The sequence below is a fragment of the Monomorium pharaonis genome, chromosome 6 (assembly GCF_013373865.1).
Source record: "Monomorium pharaonis isolate MP-MQ-018 chromosome 6, ASM1337386v2, whole genome shotgun sequence".
NCBI classification, from domain to species: Eukaryota; Metazoa; Arthropoda; class Insecta; order Hymenoptera; family Formicidae; genus Monomorium; species Monomorium pharaonis.
The window spans coordinates 10,450,823-10,468,051 of record NC_050472.1 but is presented as its reverse complement, the minus strand read 5'-3'; the positions used below and the strand labels follow the sequence as shown (position 1 = coordinate 10,468,051).

Here is a 17,229-nt window from a genome sequence, read left to right as displayed (position 1 = left end):
CTGCTCCTTATAAAGGCTGGTAACTGTCACATTACTCTTGAGTAAGGAGGGCCTCTAGTGGTGAGCGTGCGTAACGCGTTTTTGGAAAGTAAGATCTCGGATTTCTTACTGTGCTTTTGTGGTAGCCTACTGTCAAGGGGCGCGTGGTCCTGTTTCTCTAACAATGTATTGTGGTGGCGTACTGTCAGGGGCGCGTTAGCCCTGACTCGCCACAACTAATATAAAAAAATACTGACAATAAATTTTGAGCTTTAAAATTTCTCAGGCATCTAAATGGCATCTAATTTGTGGGTTTATTTCCTTGCTCGATGTCTTTTTGTTGTCTACTAAGCCTCTGGCCACCTTGACGAAACCATTCCTTTGTGATGTCTTCAAAGTCTTTGTTTGTGTTTTAACTTTGGTTTAGACATAATTATTATTTTACTTATCAACAAAAAATAGAAAATCAGATTTCAATTAGACAAAGATTGTGATATACATTATGTGTCGTATGCTCATGTTATCCTTTTCTCCTGAATAAAGATAAATTTAAGAAAGCTGATTTTCTGGAGAATAAACGATACAATTCAATCAATAAATAAAGTCATTAAGAGAAAGACGACTTGGCAGGTTTACCTCGTTTTGAGTGAAAATCTCTGCTTTACCAAAACACAAGTAATATGCAATAACACGAATACGAATTATATGTAATATGAATTTGGGGTATGTTTTTGAATCAACAACATCCTGAACTGCTAGCCATAGATATTTAATTAACTGCTCTATTGAATACGATAGGTATCATAACCTACCAAGTCGTCTGTAGCTTTAATAATTAATATTTCGCTTTCGCGGAGGAGAGCGACGTACTTACCAAAAAATATTTGCACATCCACACCTATCAGACCTTTCAGAATCACAATTTTCAGAGAAAATATATTGCACGTCCACGATTACTACCGTTTTCGGAGATTCTACAAAAACGTGGCGGCCGATGCCGAGCGAATGCGCGAGATATTGTTTTGGTGGCATAATTGCGCGCTTGCATGTATGTTTAGGCCAATCACAGTAAAACTATATCTAGTAAAGGCTTATTCATATAAACTTCATAATGCAAATGTATACAAAAATTAATTAATCATGCATTTAGTATGAAGAACGTAAACAATATAATATTTTTATATTAAGTATTTAATGATTTATTTTTCTAGGTTGGTATTCATAGTCGGGTCTTGTATTTAAGATTATTTTAAGTTCTGTCTTATGATGCCATCGGCCAATCACAGAGCCATATTAGCATCTTAAGACATTACTTGAGACGATCTTGAAATAATTACGTATATCATCCGATCTCGCGTTTCTTCCTAGGTATATATATATATATATATATATATATATATATATATATATATATAATTACAGTTTTTAATCCAGTTTTTTACACAGAGAAAGTATTAAATAATGTAAAAAATTATAGAAATGTTGAAATAAATTATTTAAAGAAAATGTTCAAGAATGAGTTGCAGTTATTATTTTTTTAAGATATAATAGTTACGTTATTTTTCTCAAACACTTAGGTACATCAATAAAGTCACGTATTATTTTCTTTTTAAAATAATATTACAGTTTTATCATTATAGTCATGTACATTGTTTTTACAGAACGCACGTTAACAATAATATTACATAAATATTACGTGTTTAATATTACATCTCAATTATGTTACTACAATTATGTAAGATTTATGAAGTTTTTAGAGTATGCACATTTATGTTTATTAAATTACATGAATATTACGTGTTTAATATTACATCTCAATTATGTTACTATAATTATGTAAGATTTATGAAGTTTTTAAGGTATGCACATTTATGTTCATTAAATTACATAAATATTACGTGTTTAATATTACATCTCAATTATGTTACTATAATTATGTAAGATTTATGAAGTTTTTAGGGTATGCACATTTATGTTTTGTAACGAACCGCGTTCCTAAGCGGCTAACAACGACCGCGAGGCCCGGCCGACCATCCGCCGGGCCAGGAAACGGGCCGAGAAACGGGCAAAAGCGCGCCATAAGCACTCCACGCCATCGAGATGACGAGCATCTCGGAGGCGCTTCGCCTCCCTCCTCTCGAATCAGCATCCCGGAGATGTAACCGAGAGGAGGCCGAGGAATTCCAAAAACTCCCGAGTCGCTGCCGGGGACCATATATAAGGCCGCCCGGCAGCGACAAACTCCACTTCTCGTTATCCCGTCCGATACGTTCCGACGAGAAGACAAGCCCTACGAGCCAGCAAAACGGTGGAGTGTTCTCCGTCATCGCCGAGAGTTCTCGGCCTAGCTCGCCTGACTTCCTTCCTTGCTAAGCAGACAACGGGGGTAGAGCGTGCTCTGTCTCCGCCGAGAGCTCTCGGCAGCTAGCAAGGATCCTTCTCGACCGCATCCTCACGGCCCGGTAAACGGCACGGAGTGTTCTCCGTCTCCCCCCGAGAGTACTCGGGGCCGACGCCGTTCCAGAAAACCAAGCCGCCGTTCGAAGAATTGCCGTAGCAATTCATAGAAAAACGTCGGGGCGCGAGACACCCGGTTCCACACCGCGCGCCCGCCGGCCACCGAGCCCGAACGTCGGGCTCACTACACGCGCCGCCCGCCTCACCGCGCACCGCCGACATCCCGCCATACCGGACAGCTGATCGGCCCGCTGTCACGCGCTCCGTCCCTGATCACCGGGAAAACATCGCTATACATAGCCCGATCATTGTATATACTTCATTCGCGTTGTACATATCCGTAACCGTCATTGTATTATAATAAAATAATAAAACTGTATCGTCTAAACTATCCATTGCATTTCTGCTGTTTCTGAGCCTTTTTCGCCCTGGCCTTTATTGTTCCGACGAGCTAAGATTTCCGCGCGAAAACGGTCGTTACAGTTTATTAAATTACATAAATATTACATGTTTAATATTACATCTCAATTATGTTACTATAATTATGTAAGATTTATGAAGTTTTTAGGGTATGCACATTTATGTTCATTAAATTACATAAATATTACGTAACAAAGTTATGCCAATATTACATAACAATCTAATATAACAATTACAGACTTATTACGTTAATGACATAACTAATACGTCGTAGTTTCGTTACACTGATCTGTAATAAATATGTATAGTGTGTTATGAAATTGATATATAAATGATCCATACAGTGTTTATTGGGTACATTAATATAGGTTTACAATGTGGATTTTATGCCAAGAACAAAAAAAATTTTAATTTAAATTTTTTTAAACATTTCTTATACCAATATGATCAATATCCAAAGTTATCAAAAAAGTCGTGATAATATTTGCTTAATATAAAAACTTTACACTAGTTATGAAATTGAAATCTCAAATCATACACGAAAAAACAACATTGTTTTTAGAATTAAACTTGACCATACTTAATTTTGTACAAAAAAGTTTATGCAAAAATTTATTTACGCACGTGTCATTAATATTGTTACGTGCGCTGCCCGGTATACTCTTCTACCGCGAGTCAGTTGTCGGATCGGCGATATCGATCGGCGGCGGCGGTCAGCTATTGAGAGCCGGGCAAAGGGAGTAAATAAGAATAAATAAATAGTTGTAAGGGAACTGCGAGCTAGATCGAACGTGTCTGTCATCTTTCAAATAAAGACGCTTGATTATTCAAGTTCGAAAAAGAGTGTTTTTTTTTCCGCGGGCGCGCGCGTTACAATATAATAGTAACATATTGATGTAAATTGTACCTTAATATCATAAATCGTATAAGTATCTGTTTAATCAGTAAATTTAAGTTTAAAATTCTCTTAAAGTTAGTACCTTAACATTGTTATTTTTAATTGTTGCATGAACATTGTTTTTATTTTAAACAAGACGTAAACATACGCTTATTCTTATCTTTTTGTCTAAATAAAGGCAGATATATATTTAAATTCAATTAAAGTCAAAATAACTTTGGTGCAATCAGACCTTAATTTTTTAAACTGATTATATTTTCAATCCTTTAACTGTTTTACTTATTAAATTTTGTTAATTAATCCTTAGTTATAATTTTTAATATTAATAAGATAAAATTTTTCCGTTTTTTAAAAGAACTAATATTTTTTCTTCTATAAAATTTTTAATCTTAGGTAATGTTAAATATTGTTTTCATGTCTGCAGCAACTGTTGTCATAATAAATAAAGTCATATGACTTTAAAAACAAAGAACAATAATTTTATTAACTGTAATTTAAAAGAAAAATTTTAAAATATTTCTATTAAAGTTAAAAGGGTTGAGTAATTAGTTAAAAAGTTAAATAATAAAGTTAAGAAATAAATAACTATTAACTTAATTTTAAATAAGTTAATTTTTATTTTTAATTTATTTTTTATATATAAATTTTAATTTATTAATTTTTAATTAAAAATGTACTTATGTAAAAAAAAATAATTAAAAAGAGAGAAAAACCTTCCTCTATAAAGAACAATTCTTTATTATTTTATATAAATTTAATATACAAATAAAATATTAAATTTATTTAATAATCTATATAATGTTTTGTTTTGTCTTTTAAAATAAATTAATTTCTAAAAAAGATTATGACATTTTAATTTCACATAAATAATGCTTTTTAAAATTTTAATTCAACTTAATTTAACATTATTTAATTTTAACGCAATTTTTAATGTAACTAAATTTTTAATTCAATTTTACAAGCCATTTACTTTAACTTAATCCTTAAAGGGCACATTTCTTGTATTGAACATAAAGGTCACACAAAGGTCAAATTAACCCAGGCACTGTGAGACTTTTGAGTGCAATGAAAGAACGCACTTTTTCGGACTGTAAAAATGCATGTATGTTCTTCAACTGTTCAAAATAAAGGAAGAATGCCCAGTAAACACTGATTCGTAACATTTATGTGATCATTATCGGAAAAAGAGAGAGGGAACATACACATAATGGTTTCGTATAAAATAACATTACTTTTACGTATATGAAGTCACATTTACGTATAAAATAACGTTACTTTTACGTATAAGCTGACTTTTACGTATAAATTAACGTAAAATGCTCGTATAAAATTACGTATTAGAAAGATTCTTCTTGTAACTATTATGTCGTTTTTACTTTATTTTTCTTAAAAAGGATTTCTTACCAAAGCTAAAATTTAGCCATAACAGCTAAGATGTGTCTTTAAAACGTAATAAAAAATACATATGCCCCGAAAGCTCACTATGATAACATAGATTGATCCGGTTTCTGTCACCGTGGGTGGTCTGTTTATGTAGCCTTTGGAGTGTAAATTGCATTAGGAGAAAGATGCCGCGTGCGTCGTCTAGCGGCAATCCGCGAACTACATACTTTTTAAATTTATATAATATAGAATAAGTTCTAATCGGCTGATATGTAAATAGATTTTACCTGGTTCAAGTAGAATGTTATTGATTTTAATAGATTGCGTATATACTAACTACAAAACTATTTTACTAAATGCAGTATGTAAACTAAAAAGATATAATAATTACAAGAGGCTATAATCAAAATTTCCGCATAATTGTAAATTATTTATTATTTAACAAATTATTATTTTTATTTTTATTTAATAAAATTATATTTCTTCTTATGCTTAGTAAATAATTAATAAGTAATAATAGTAACAGTGGGAAGTCCAGAATGGATTACAGTGATTCACGTGGCACGGAAGGTGTTAAAGATATATGATGTCGTAATAACATTATCACATTTATGCTACATTAACAAAACTTTTATGTTAAGCTCATTGAAGTCATCAAAGATACATAATTGTTACGTATTAAACATGATGTCACAATAACATTATCACATTTATGCTGAATTTACAAAATTTTTATATTACGCTCATTGACGTCATTAAAATTACGTAATTGTTATGTATTAAACATGATGTCACAATAACATTATTACATTTATGCTGCATTTACGAAATTTTTATGTTACGCTCATTGACGTTATCAAAATTATGTAATTGTTATGTATTAAACATGATGGTGCAATAACATTACAATAGTAACATCACATTTACGAAACATTAACATTTGGCTTATTGACGTCAACAAAATTATGTAAATGTTACGTAACTATGCAACGAAAAAGTGACAACACAGACATACGTAACAGTTATAGTCTCGTTATGTCAATGACATACTTGTCACATTATTAGTTCGTTGTGCTGGTCTGTAACATTTATGTGCAATATGTTTTATAAATGTTCCATAAATGCTCACAGCGTGTTCATTGGGTGATTAACATCTCAAAGTACGGATTTTGGACTTTTAAGGAGGGCAAGTCATGTAACGCGCTGAAAATTGAGTGATTTTTTGGAATTTTGTTTGAGGAAATTTTACAACCCATTTTTTTGAAATTTTCAGGGTATGTTATTGTAATATTGAATTATTAAAAAAATATTTTTTGACAGAAAAATAATATGTATTTTATAAATAATAATAATGTAAATCTAATGCGTCGACGTTGAAGTCACTTGTCGGCGTGCAATGTAGCGCTACTTGTATTCATCTGAAACAAAAACAGCCAGGTTAACATTTATTACAGACGGATCGAAAGACTGAGTTTCCAACTCGTCTACATGAGTGCTCCGCCCAATTCGACCGTTCACTTTTCGACGAAAATAACATAGAAGGAACTCTCAAATCGGTTTCTACTATTTTTTTTCATATTCTACGGAAAATTTCCTATAAATTTAAGCAAGAAAAAAAAATTGCTAAAAAATTTCGATTTACATGACTTGCCCCCCTTAAATAAAAAAACTTTCCTACGCTAATTATTTATTTTTTACATTTTTTTTAAAGGCTTTACTTATCAATAATAAACGAATTTTACATCGACGAGGATGTTTATAAAATTCAAGGTGAAAAAAATAAAGAAAAAGTGGAAGACGGTAATATTGGGTACGATAATGTAGAAGAACACAATAATACATCAAACTCTTCAGAAGATAAGAATTACAAAGTATTACAAAACCTTGCAGATATGTAGATGATATTAAAAAATACATTTTTAGCAAAAAAATTTAAAGCATAAACAAGGAAATTTACTGCTTTAAACATTACGTGAGTTTTCTTTCAACCTGCTTTGCCTACCCAAGGATACGAGAAAGTTATTAAAAACTCCAACTACTGTCGCTACTACGCAAGTTCAATAAATACTTGGAGGAGAGTACCTGCATATGGGGTTAAAATGCACACTTAAAAAAAGTGCAAAATCTTCCTGAAGATATGTTGCCTGATACTGTTGAAATAGATTTTAGTATCGACGGTGCTAAAATGCACAGAAGTGACACAGATCAATTTTGGCCTATTCAATATCGGATTTTGAATTTAACTGATAAAAACCCTAATAGCGGGTGTGTTCAAAAGAAAACAAAAACCATCAAATGCATTTAATTTTTTGTTCAGTTTATTCAAGAAATTGTGGATATACGTGAAGAAGGTGGAATCTTCATACGCAATTGACAGCTTCCGTTGAATGTCCGGTGTTTTATTGCCAATGCACCTGCAAAAGCGTTTGGTTAACTTATTATGGGCACACATCATCAAACGAGAAATTTCAAAATGCAAAGTTCAAGGTCATTGTTGCGAAAAACCTGGTTTTCGAGGAGCGATGATTTTTCCAAGAATTCGACATTCATCAAGAACGGATGTGAAGAGTACCGTGATATGATAGACGAAGATTATTACAAAGGCCAAAGTCCATTATCTCCGGTGTTGGGATTAGTCACGCAAGTTCCTTTCGAAAGCTTATACCTTGTGTATATAGAAAATGTTAAAAAAGTTTTCTCTGCTCATATTCACAGGAAGTGTGGACTTTCAAAATTGAACGTAAGACAACTGGATATTCTTGATTCGATAATGACAGCATCATATTGTCCCACGGAATTTAATTGCCGCCCAAATAAATTGTCCATGTTCCATCACTTCAAAGATACTGAATTTAGACAACTGCTACTATATATTGTTCCGGCTGTTCTGCAAAATGTTTTTAGTGAAGAATATTATTGCCATTTTATGTTGCTGCATTGCGTAATACGCCTTCTCAATTTTGAAAACGTGACTGAAGAAATGTACTCATTCTGCCAAGAAGTTTTGGAGACCTACGTCAATATGTGTAAGCAACTATACGGAAAACAGTTTTTTTCATACAATGTACATGGCCTTTTGCACATAGTCGACGATGTAGGCAATTAGGTTCTTTGGAAACGTTCCCCAGTGAGAAACGATAATGAATTCGACATCAATTTGACGTCGAATTGATGTCGATTCGATGTACTATTTCTCACTGGGTCAGTGCATTTTGCTACGAGAACAACATGCCGGAATTTCGAAAATATATTCGAAAATCGCTCTTTTGTTGAAACCTTATGCAGAAAGTCCTCTAGTAGAACACATCCCTGTTTGCCTTTGCCAGCAATTTCGGAAGCTGCAAGTTGGAAAAATTACATTTTCAACATCCATGCAACATTGCACTCTCCTTCAAAATTTTAATGTCTGCTTAATAATGAACAAATGGAAAACATTGTACAAATGGAAAGAAATATTTTCTTCATTGTTTAAAAATTTCGTACACAGATTGCTTTATATGATATCGGACTGACTTCCGATTGTGTGGGAATATACAATTGCTTAAATCTGTCACGGCAGTCGAGCAGTCAACTTAATCGATGTCAAAAGCAAAATGTACAGGATACCGAAGTGGAGTAGTGTAGAAGGCTAAGAAGAGTGCGTTTTTGCAAATGAGGATCTGCAAATGAGGTACTTACACCCCTAATAGTACCTCAATATTAAATTCAAGAAATTCTGAAGACAATACAATTATACCGACTACTTTTCCAAAAATAAAAAACAATCCACATAGAAATTCTTTGTATTATTCACATTTTATTTCTTTTTGTGTGCAATGTTTATTTAAATAAAGAGCAATATTATTACTTTCAACAAAAAACATGAGATTAATATTTGTTAAAAATACAATGCAGTTTTAAATCACTAAATTTTGTTGTTCATCGAAATCATAGCAACATGGAGAAAAAGGTAGAAAAAAAGAAAAAAGTTTTCAAAATTTCGAGCACTGGGGTAGAGTCCTAAAACCTTCAAAAAACTGACATCTTTGGACGATGAGTCTAAACGTCCAAAGAAAAAATCTGAAAGTAGCCAATGCATGAAACACATGAAGCAGGAAATTGACCAACTACGACTGATGGGCAAAAAGTTTAAGAATACCGGAGGTGACAAAAAATATGTTAATGCGTCAGATAGTGTTGATTCAAAAGTTATCTTGTGTGAAAAAACGTAAATAGATCATGATAGTATATTAATTATTAAACGTATTTATTTATTAATAATCATTTCAATTTAACTGTAAACTTTAACATTAAGGGGATGCTGGACTGCCTCTCAAACTTGATCGAGGTCAATAATGTAGAGTCATTCGTGCACATTATTAATGAGATTTCGTATATATTTCTTTTATAGATTAAAAAAATCTTTTCCAGAATTAAAATACACGTATTAATATTAATCTGTGAATTAAACTAGTGCTCTGTTTCTATCCTCGGACCGCCTCGTACCGGTTCCTCACTCACACATATATACGAAATTTTTTCTGAGGCTTTTTTCTTATACTAAAGCTTCTAGCTCATTTCTGCAAGCATTTTATTATTCTTTCATATAATAAAATTAGTGCGTAGTACTAGTTATTTGTACTTACAAAATTTTTAAAACTTATGTGTTGCAAATGAAAGATACGAGACGACTGCACAAAAGTATAATTTACTAACTTTTTTTGTTTTTGACATGAAATTATAGGGAGGCACTATTTGTTATTGTCTATACTTTAATTCTAGAGAAGAATTTTTAATTATATGAAATCAGTAAAAAAATAGGCCTAATTAAAAATAATAACGTTCAATCGGTAAAATAGACGACTCCAGCATCCCCTTAAATAAACAAAAATAAAATTTGAAGTTTTAACTTGATAAGCGGCAATGTAATATAAATATAAAATAAAAGCAATAAATACTTTATAAACATACTTATTTATTTTAGTAACAATTTTATTCATGTTTTTTTTTTATATTTTTTGTTCAAGAAAAAAATATTGTCTGTTCCAGATGAGCCCTCTTCCGGATTAGATTCTCCAATTTTTAAGCGCAGTATGGATATATCCCTTAATTCTCCAAAAGAGACGAATCTAACTTATCCTACCTCTTCGAAAGTTAACAGTGCTGCCCCGATTATTGATACGATAGACTCACGCAACTCAAATGAAATCCTTGAGAGATTAATGTGAGTAACATATGGAAATATTTTAAATGTGTTAAATTCAGCCTTTTATGTGAATAATCAATTGTAAAAGTAATATATTATATCTATGAATTTCGCATTACTGTTCTGTGATGTGGTTATTACATTCCTTTTTATACTACACTGTAAAGGAGTTGTGGTTTTCTTTACATCTATGATTAACGAGTAATTCTTTTGTATCCAAACCTTTTTCGGAATCAGGACCTTGAGCTTTACGCTGATTGTAATTTTAATATTTGTATAATACTTACACACAGAAAAAAATGTAATATAGCTAATAACATATGTGATTGCGGGCTGCCAACTACATAGAATATTCAATACAATAATATTTACTATTAATGCAAGTACAATGTTGATACTGCTGTTACGTCCGGCCGATTTTCCTCGTCGGCCGTCACGAAATTGACAAGAATCGCGCCCCGCGATGACGCGTCACCATAGCACTCTCGGTGCCGGGCCCGGGCGATCACGCGCTACAAGCATGCGGCCCGCGCTATGCCGACACGCATGCGTTAATTAGAAAACGATAATTCTTAACAAACCACATTAGATATCGCAAAAACGCAAAAAGGGGAGTGATTCTCCACCTAGCCGGCTCCCTCCTGAGACGCCTCAATTCCGAATCATCCATAGCAATCGCGTAAAACAATTAATTAATCCAAATCATTAATTACTTCTCAGACGAAAATCAAACTTACGCTCCCGCTGGCGCCGGTGCATCGACACTCGCGCGGGAACATTTGGAATAGGACAGCAAGGGCCGGACGCCCTTAATTAACTCTTAATTAAGTAAGAAATCGAGTTCGAACACGAGGAGGAGCACGCTGTACCTCCGTGGTACAGGAAACTCTTATCCTCAACTCCGTTTATAAAAACTCAATTGCGGAATGCGGCAAATTAAAAGAAGTGGGCGATAGTTGCGCGCCCTGCGACTATAAAATATATGAATGGGAGGGCGAGGATTCATCTAACGACCCTAAAGTCAATCACGACAATTGGTTAATTGTCGAATTAGGTGACAGGCGTTAGATGATTTATTGCTCTCCTTTCCGCGCTCTTCACCCCCGAAGGCCCTCACTTCGCGAGTATATAAACCGCGATTTTCGGGCAAAAATCGAGATTTTGCCTCTTCCTCTCGCGCCGAAAGGCTGTAAGAGTCATTCCGCGATTTTAGAACTTAGAATATTTTCGCATATCGGATTCTCGAACTTAAAATATTTTCACGTATCCGATTCTCGAACTTAGAATATTTTCGCGTATGTGATTCTCGAACTTAGAATATTTTCGCGCTATCAACTTTCGAACTTAGAATATTTTCGCATATCAAATATTCGAACTTAGAATATTATTGTGATTTAAATATTGAGTATCTTTCGTAAGTTTAGAGTCTTTAATTCGGTTTACTTTCGCTTTATCATTCAAACTTACGAAAAAGATAGGAGGTGGCAACTTCTCCCTCGCGCTACTAATTAGTTTTCTTTCTTCTCTATTATAGATCGCAACGAGCGATCCCAGCGAGCGACGCGCGTGTGAAATCTATCGGTGCGACGTCAGCGTACGTGCGCGCATTGCCTATCGACTCGAGCAACTTAATTGTGAAGGTGAGAGTTCTCTCTCTTTTTTTTAATCTTTAGTTATTAAAATTAGTGCAATTAAGACTAGTGACTTCTTTTCTTCTTTTTTGTGTTTTTTTCCCTTTTTTGTCATTCCGAGTCGCGAAATCGTGTGTGCAGGTCAATCGGTGGTGCTTCGGTAACTCTTAATAATTCCCAGCATAGATAGTGAGAGTGGTTAACCATGGCTCAGAGTTGCAGTTCTGCAAGGAGCTCAGCGGCCCCCCGTCACTCGCTGAGGGAGCGCTTTCGGCGTTCCAGGGAGGAGGGGGGAGAACGTCACTCGCTGAGAGAGCGCGGGCGGCGTTAAAACGCGGGAGGAGGGATAGTGAGCGGCATAGAGAGAGAGGAGAGAAGAGAGGAATAAAGGATATGAGATAGCAGAGATTAGAGATAGCTAGAAGAGCAGAGAGCTCTCTCTATCTCTATGCTAGTATCTCTCTCTCTGCTCTCTCTCTCTCCTCTCTCTCTCTCTCTCTCTTCTCTCTTCTCTCTCTCTCTCTCTCTCTCTCCTCTCTCTCTCTCTCTCTCTCGATCTCTCTCTCTCTCTCTCTCTCTCTCTCTCTCTCTCTCTCTCTCTCTCTCTCTCTCTCTCTCTGTCGCAATCTCCATCCTATCGAGGACGACTAGCCAACGGTGCGGGAAGGTGCGCGCTGGGAAGCGTGTATCCTTCCCCGTTAACCGCCCCTGCAGAGTCGTAAGACTTTAGCGTGGGCGCGGGGTTGTCGATGCGCTATATGCGGTCCGACTTTTCCGACAGCACCGGAGCGGACACCGAAGACGATGCCGCTATTAAACCAAACGCCTCCACCCAAGTTCATGGGGCGAGATATATATCCCTCGATCCTTTTTCTATCCTCGCCGATAGGCGATCCAGCGACCGGCGTATAACAAGTGAAGCACCGCCGTCCGACTACCCGAATATTAAAATTTCCCACGAAACTAAGTTCTAATTTAAAAGAGAGAAATCTATTAATAAGAGAAATGGCATTTCCCGTATTCAGATGGGAAGGTCACGCCGGGATGGGCGATGGGCGCGACTGAGAAGGCTCGTCGAACTATTAAAAGCGGGGACGGGGACCAACGGGCCACTCTCCCGAGGGCCTTCGGCAGGCCCGTCACTAGAGCCGCCCTCGCCCCCGTACACGTCGGTGACCCGGTTCAGCGCGGCTGCGGGCCTGAGCAATCGCCAGCGGAGAACGCATTCGACTTCTCCAGGCCCATAATAGTCCGCCTGGAGGCTATTTATCCTGGAACCCCCCTCTCTACTAGGATAACCCTACTAGGGCCGAATTAATTTAAAATAAATTGATCTCTCTAAAAAAAAATAGTTTCTATTCACATATTATTCCTTTTCTGCCTGCACCTACACAACCTCTCTCCGTTTCCACTCGGCGGAGTAGAGTAATAAATTATCGGAATTAATAAAAATCACAATTCGCGATCCTTGACCTCGCCGGACGTAACACTGCAATAGCATATATTATTGTATTGAGTATATCTGTAATTGGCAACCCGTAATAACATATCTTATTGAATATATTACTTTTTTTTCAGTGCAGTAATATTTTAATTATTGTAAAATTTGTAGGGTACTAGAAAAACAAATGAATGCACTACTTGAAGGGCATAAGCAATTAATGCAGCAAGGTCAACAAATATTGAAGGAAGTGTTACTGCATCAGAAAACAGTAGGCGAAGTAAATGTAACAAAAAGCTTTTACGAACCGCTCGAAGGCTTTCCGCTCAATACGCTAGACCAATTCGATGAAATGGAAAGCGACTCCCAAAAAAGTGCGCGTAAGAAAATGGTGAGTAGCTTAATTATTAATGACTCCATTGCATCTACAATACCTACCATAATTTCTCAATATATGATTGAAATGTATGGATCACACTTTATAATTTCAATGTCCTTTTTCAGCGTTATAAAACAGATATAATACAACTCGATTTATTGTATTCTCTTATTATTCTTATATTACATGTATAATGAATTACATGTATAATGAAATACATATTTATTAGTTACTTGAATTTGACTTAGGTACAATATTGAAATATACTTTATTTATTATTTCAGTATCATCATTTGAAAAGTTTAGGAGGCTCCAAATTGCGTGACTTCTTACATTCCTCTTTAAAGGAGATTATGACCGACGAGTTGGTCAATAAGTTTACGTGGTCTGGTGGTGCTGAGTCAAGAAATTTTGGCGATACAAAAATTGCCAATATACTATATCGTAAGACATTTTTAAATATAATTTACAATTCATTGTTGCAAAAATTCCCCTACAATTTCTATTGAAAAATTGCATCTTTTATTAATAATTAACATTTAATTTTTATTTGTTTATATCAAATGGCAAATAACTGAAGTTGTGCCAAAATGTTTTTTATTGTTTAACTCTTTAAAATCTCCCGTAGAAGAAAAGTATGCAAAAATTACTACACCAAAAATTGTATATCTTTGTGTATAAGTTTCTGCAGTTTTTACAGATTTTTGTACAATATTTTCGCTTTCAGAATTTTTCTGCAGAAAATTTTGCAGAATTTTATGCAACTTTTTTTAAACGCAAAAAACTTTAGAAAACTTTACATAAAATTCTGCAGAATCTGTAATGTTTTTTAAAGTTTTTTGTGTTCCAAAAAAACCAATTTAAAAATCTGTAAGAACTGCAGAAATGTATGCAATTTTTTGTGCAGTAATTTTTGCATAATTTTTTCCTACTAGCTACAGTAAGAATTTTTATACGGTTTTCTCACTTCTGTTTTTCGTTGATTTTTGTAAACAAACAAAAAAGGAACTAAGAAAACCAACTACAAAATTTATTGGTAAATTAGCCTTGTAGGGTAAATTTACAAATATTTATTTTTATCTTTCAGTTGCAGCTCAAAATTGTCTGTTCTTTAAAGGGCCAGAGAGCAAAATGGAATTTAAAATGGACATGCAGGAGGTTTTACGTGCGGCAAAGCAGAGAATCCGTAATAGAATTAAAAAAAATGCATTTGTAACAGAAGAACAGGATCCCAAAGATGATGGAACTGATGATGATCAAGAGTATATGTCCGAGGAGATGACCGAATACGAATCGGATAATTAAATGTGTTTATCTATTATTATGTTTAGTATTATTATTTTATTTAGTATAATATATTGTTTCATATTTATGTATCAACAGTGAAAATTTGAAGAAGTATTTCAAAATTACTATGAGAATTGATTAAAAAATTTACGGTAAACATGCCGAATAGGGAATCCAGCCCCAATGACCTTGACCTTGACATATTGTCAAGATTACAACTCTGAGTAATGTATAAAAGGTTTTAGCCGTTGTTCATTGTTTATTAAAAAGTTATAAACACAAGAAGTTTTATCAACTATGTTACATGTAATTTTCCAAAACTACATGTTTATAAAAATCACGTTTTTTATAAAAAGTCGTGAAGTTATATGGTATAAAGAACGCGTGGGCGGAGGAGGGGCTTCGCCTCTTCTCTGCACTCCCACCCCGTAATTTTTCTTAACTCTAACCCAACCAATTTCATGTCACTATTTAGTTAATGCGGAAACATTGAAATCGAAAAACGTGGATTTTGTTTGGCGTGGAAAATCGCAAACCCATGTGGTACAGTACAAGCGTGGATGCAGTTTATTTTACATAAAGCACTGCTATCATGTATCGTATTTATGAAACTTTAATCAAGTAAAGTAGATCTTGTTTTACAGGTTTATATTTATGTTCATAGAACAATGAGCAATAGTTAAAACTTTTTAAACATTACTCAGGGTCATGATCTTGACAACATGCAAACATAAATCTAAACCTAAACCTAAACCTGTGTGATAGATATAAACCCAAATTCTACCCTATTTCACTAAAGTTTCATAAATACGATACATGATATCAATACATTACGTAAAGTAAACGACGTCCGCGCTTGTACTGTACCACAGGGACAGTCCCGATTGGACACAGTTCCGATTGGACACGGACTCGATTGCACACAAACCTGATTGCACACCGACTCGATTGCGCACCGACCCATTTGCATACGGACTCGATTGCGCGTCGACCTGTTTGCACACGGACCCGATTGCGCACTGACCCATTTGCACACGAACCCGATTGCACACGATACGATTCCGCATTGCAGTATATGGGTTAACGATTTGGATGGGGTGGGTGCGGAAGGGTGGCCTAAGGCCCCCTTTCGCACCCCCCCGGTGCGCGCGCGCGCGCGCGCGCGCGTGTGTGTGTGTGTGTGTCGATAATCCTAGAATATTTTATCAGTTGAATCTTGAATCAAGAAAAGTTGCGTAATGTTCAAAGATGACGTGAGAAATGATTAAGCTCAAATGTACATACATTTTATAATTAAAACATTTAACTGTTTCTAAATTAGTAAATACATACAATTGTACGAATAAATTATAATATATATCATAATACATTATTTAATACAATAACATATGCTGTTAAGTATCTATCAGATAGCACATGGACGTCCATTGAACGTTTATTGGACGTCTGAGCTTGGACATCCATTTACTGCTTTCGGCAAAGCAAATCTGAGACGTCGGAGTGCTCTCTTACCTCATTCTATCTTTGTTCAATTTCAGTAAATAACAAAGACAGAATGTGTTAACAGAGCCGCCAGACGCCTCAGATTTGCTTTACCAAACGTATTAAGTAACCGAATAAAATCCGACGAACGTTCAATAAACGTCTTATGGGCGCTCGTTTTTTTTCACAACATCATATGTCTATTGAATATCCAAAAAAGAATTTGAAATGAACTTAAAAAGATTTCAAAGGAATATAATTTTTAGTGCCCTAGTATTTGTAATTATTGCTGAAATTAATGTTCAAAAAATATAAAGCAGAAGATTATGAGCAATAATAAATTTGAAATGCAGAATCAAATTATATATTTTTTATATGAAACATAATATAACATAATAAATCAAATTAATATCTTAAATTATTGTAATTATACAATCAGCAAAGCGATATTTTCTACGTTATTGCTGATATGGTTGCTGCTCACTGCTTGACACTTGATGCGTCCTGTCTGAGCCTTTAGCCTTGTGTCCACAATGCTAGAGCTCGATCTGAAAAACGTGTACATAGCTATAATAAACTTGCCGCTTTTCCGTAAAAGTTGCAAATTGATTGGCTATACAAATTCCTCGGTCAAAAAACTTGGACCAAGTTCTAGCGTGGACACAAAAAGTTTTACTTGGTTTATGA

The 17,229-nt window shown here is 34.7% G+C and overlaps 1 protein-coding gene across 3 annotated transcripts in view; it reads left to right on the top strand.

The window, feature by feature from the left end:
* The window catches only part of LOC105831393, a 51,848-nt gene extending 35,023 nt beyond the window's left edge, over nt 1–16,825 (top strand). For 2 of the 3 annotated variants that reach the window (XM_036288163.1, XM_036288164.1), the window contains exons 2-5: nt 10,166–10,340; nt 13,566–13,785; nt 14,058–14,217; nt 14,861–15,182. In XM_036288163.1, the coding sequence (XP_036144056.1) occupies nt 10,210–10,340; nt 13,566–13,785; nt 14,058–14,217; nt 14,861–15,078 (729 nt within the window). In that variant the 5' untranslated portion in view covers nt 10,166–10,209 and the 3' untranslated portion in view covers nt 15,079–15,182. Of the gene's footprint in view, nt 1–10,165; nt 10,341–13,565; nt 13,786–14,057; nt 14,218–14,860 lie in introns of all 3 variants that reach the window. The other variant, XM_036288165.1, reaches the window with a different exon arrangement.
* The last annotated feature ends 404 nt before the right edge of the window (nt 16,826–17,229 follow it).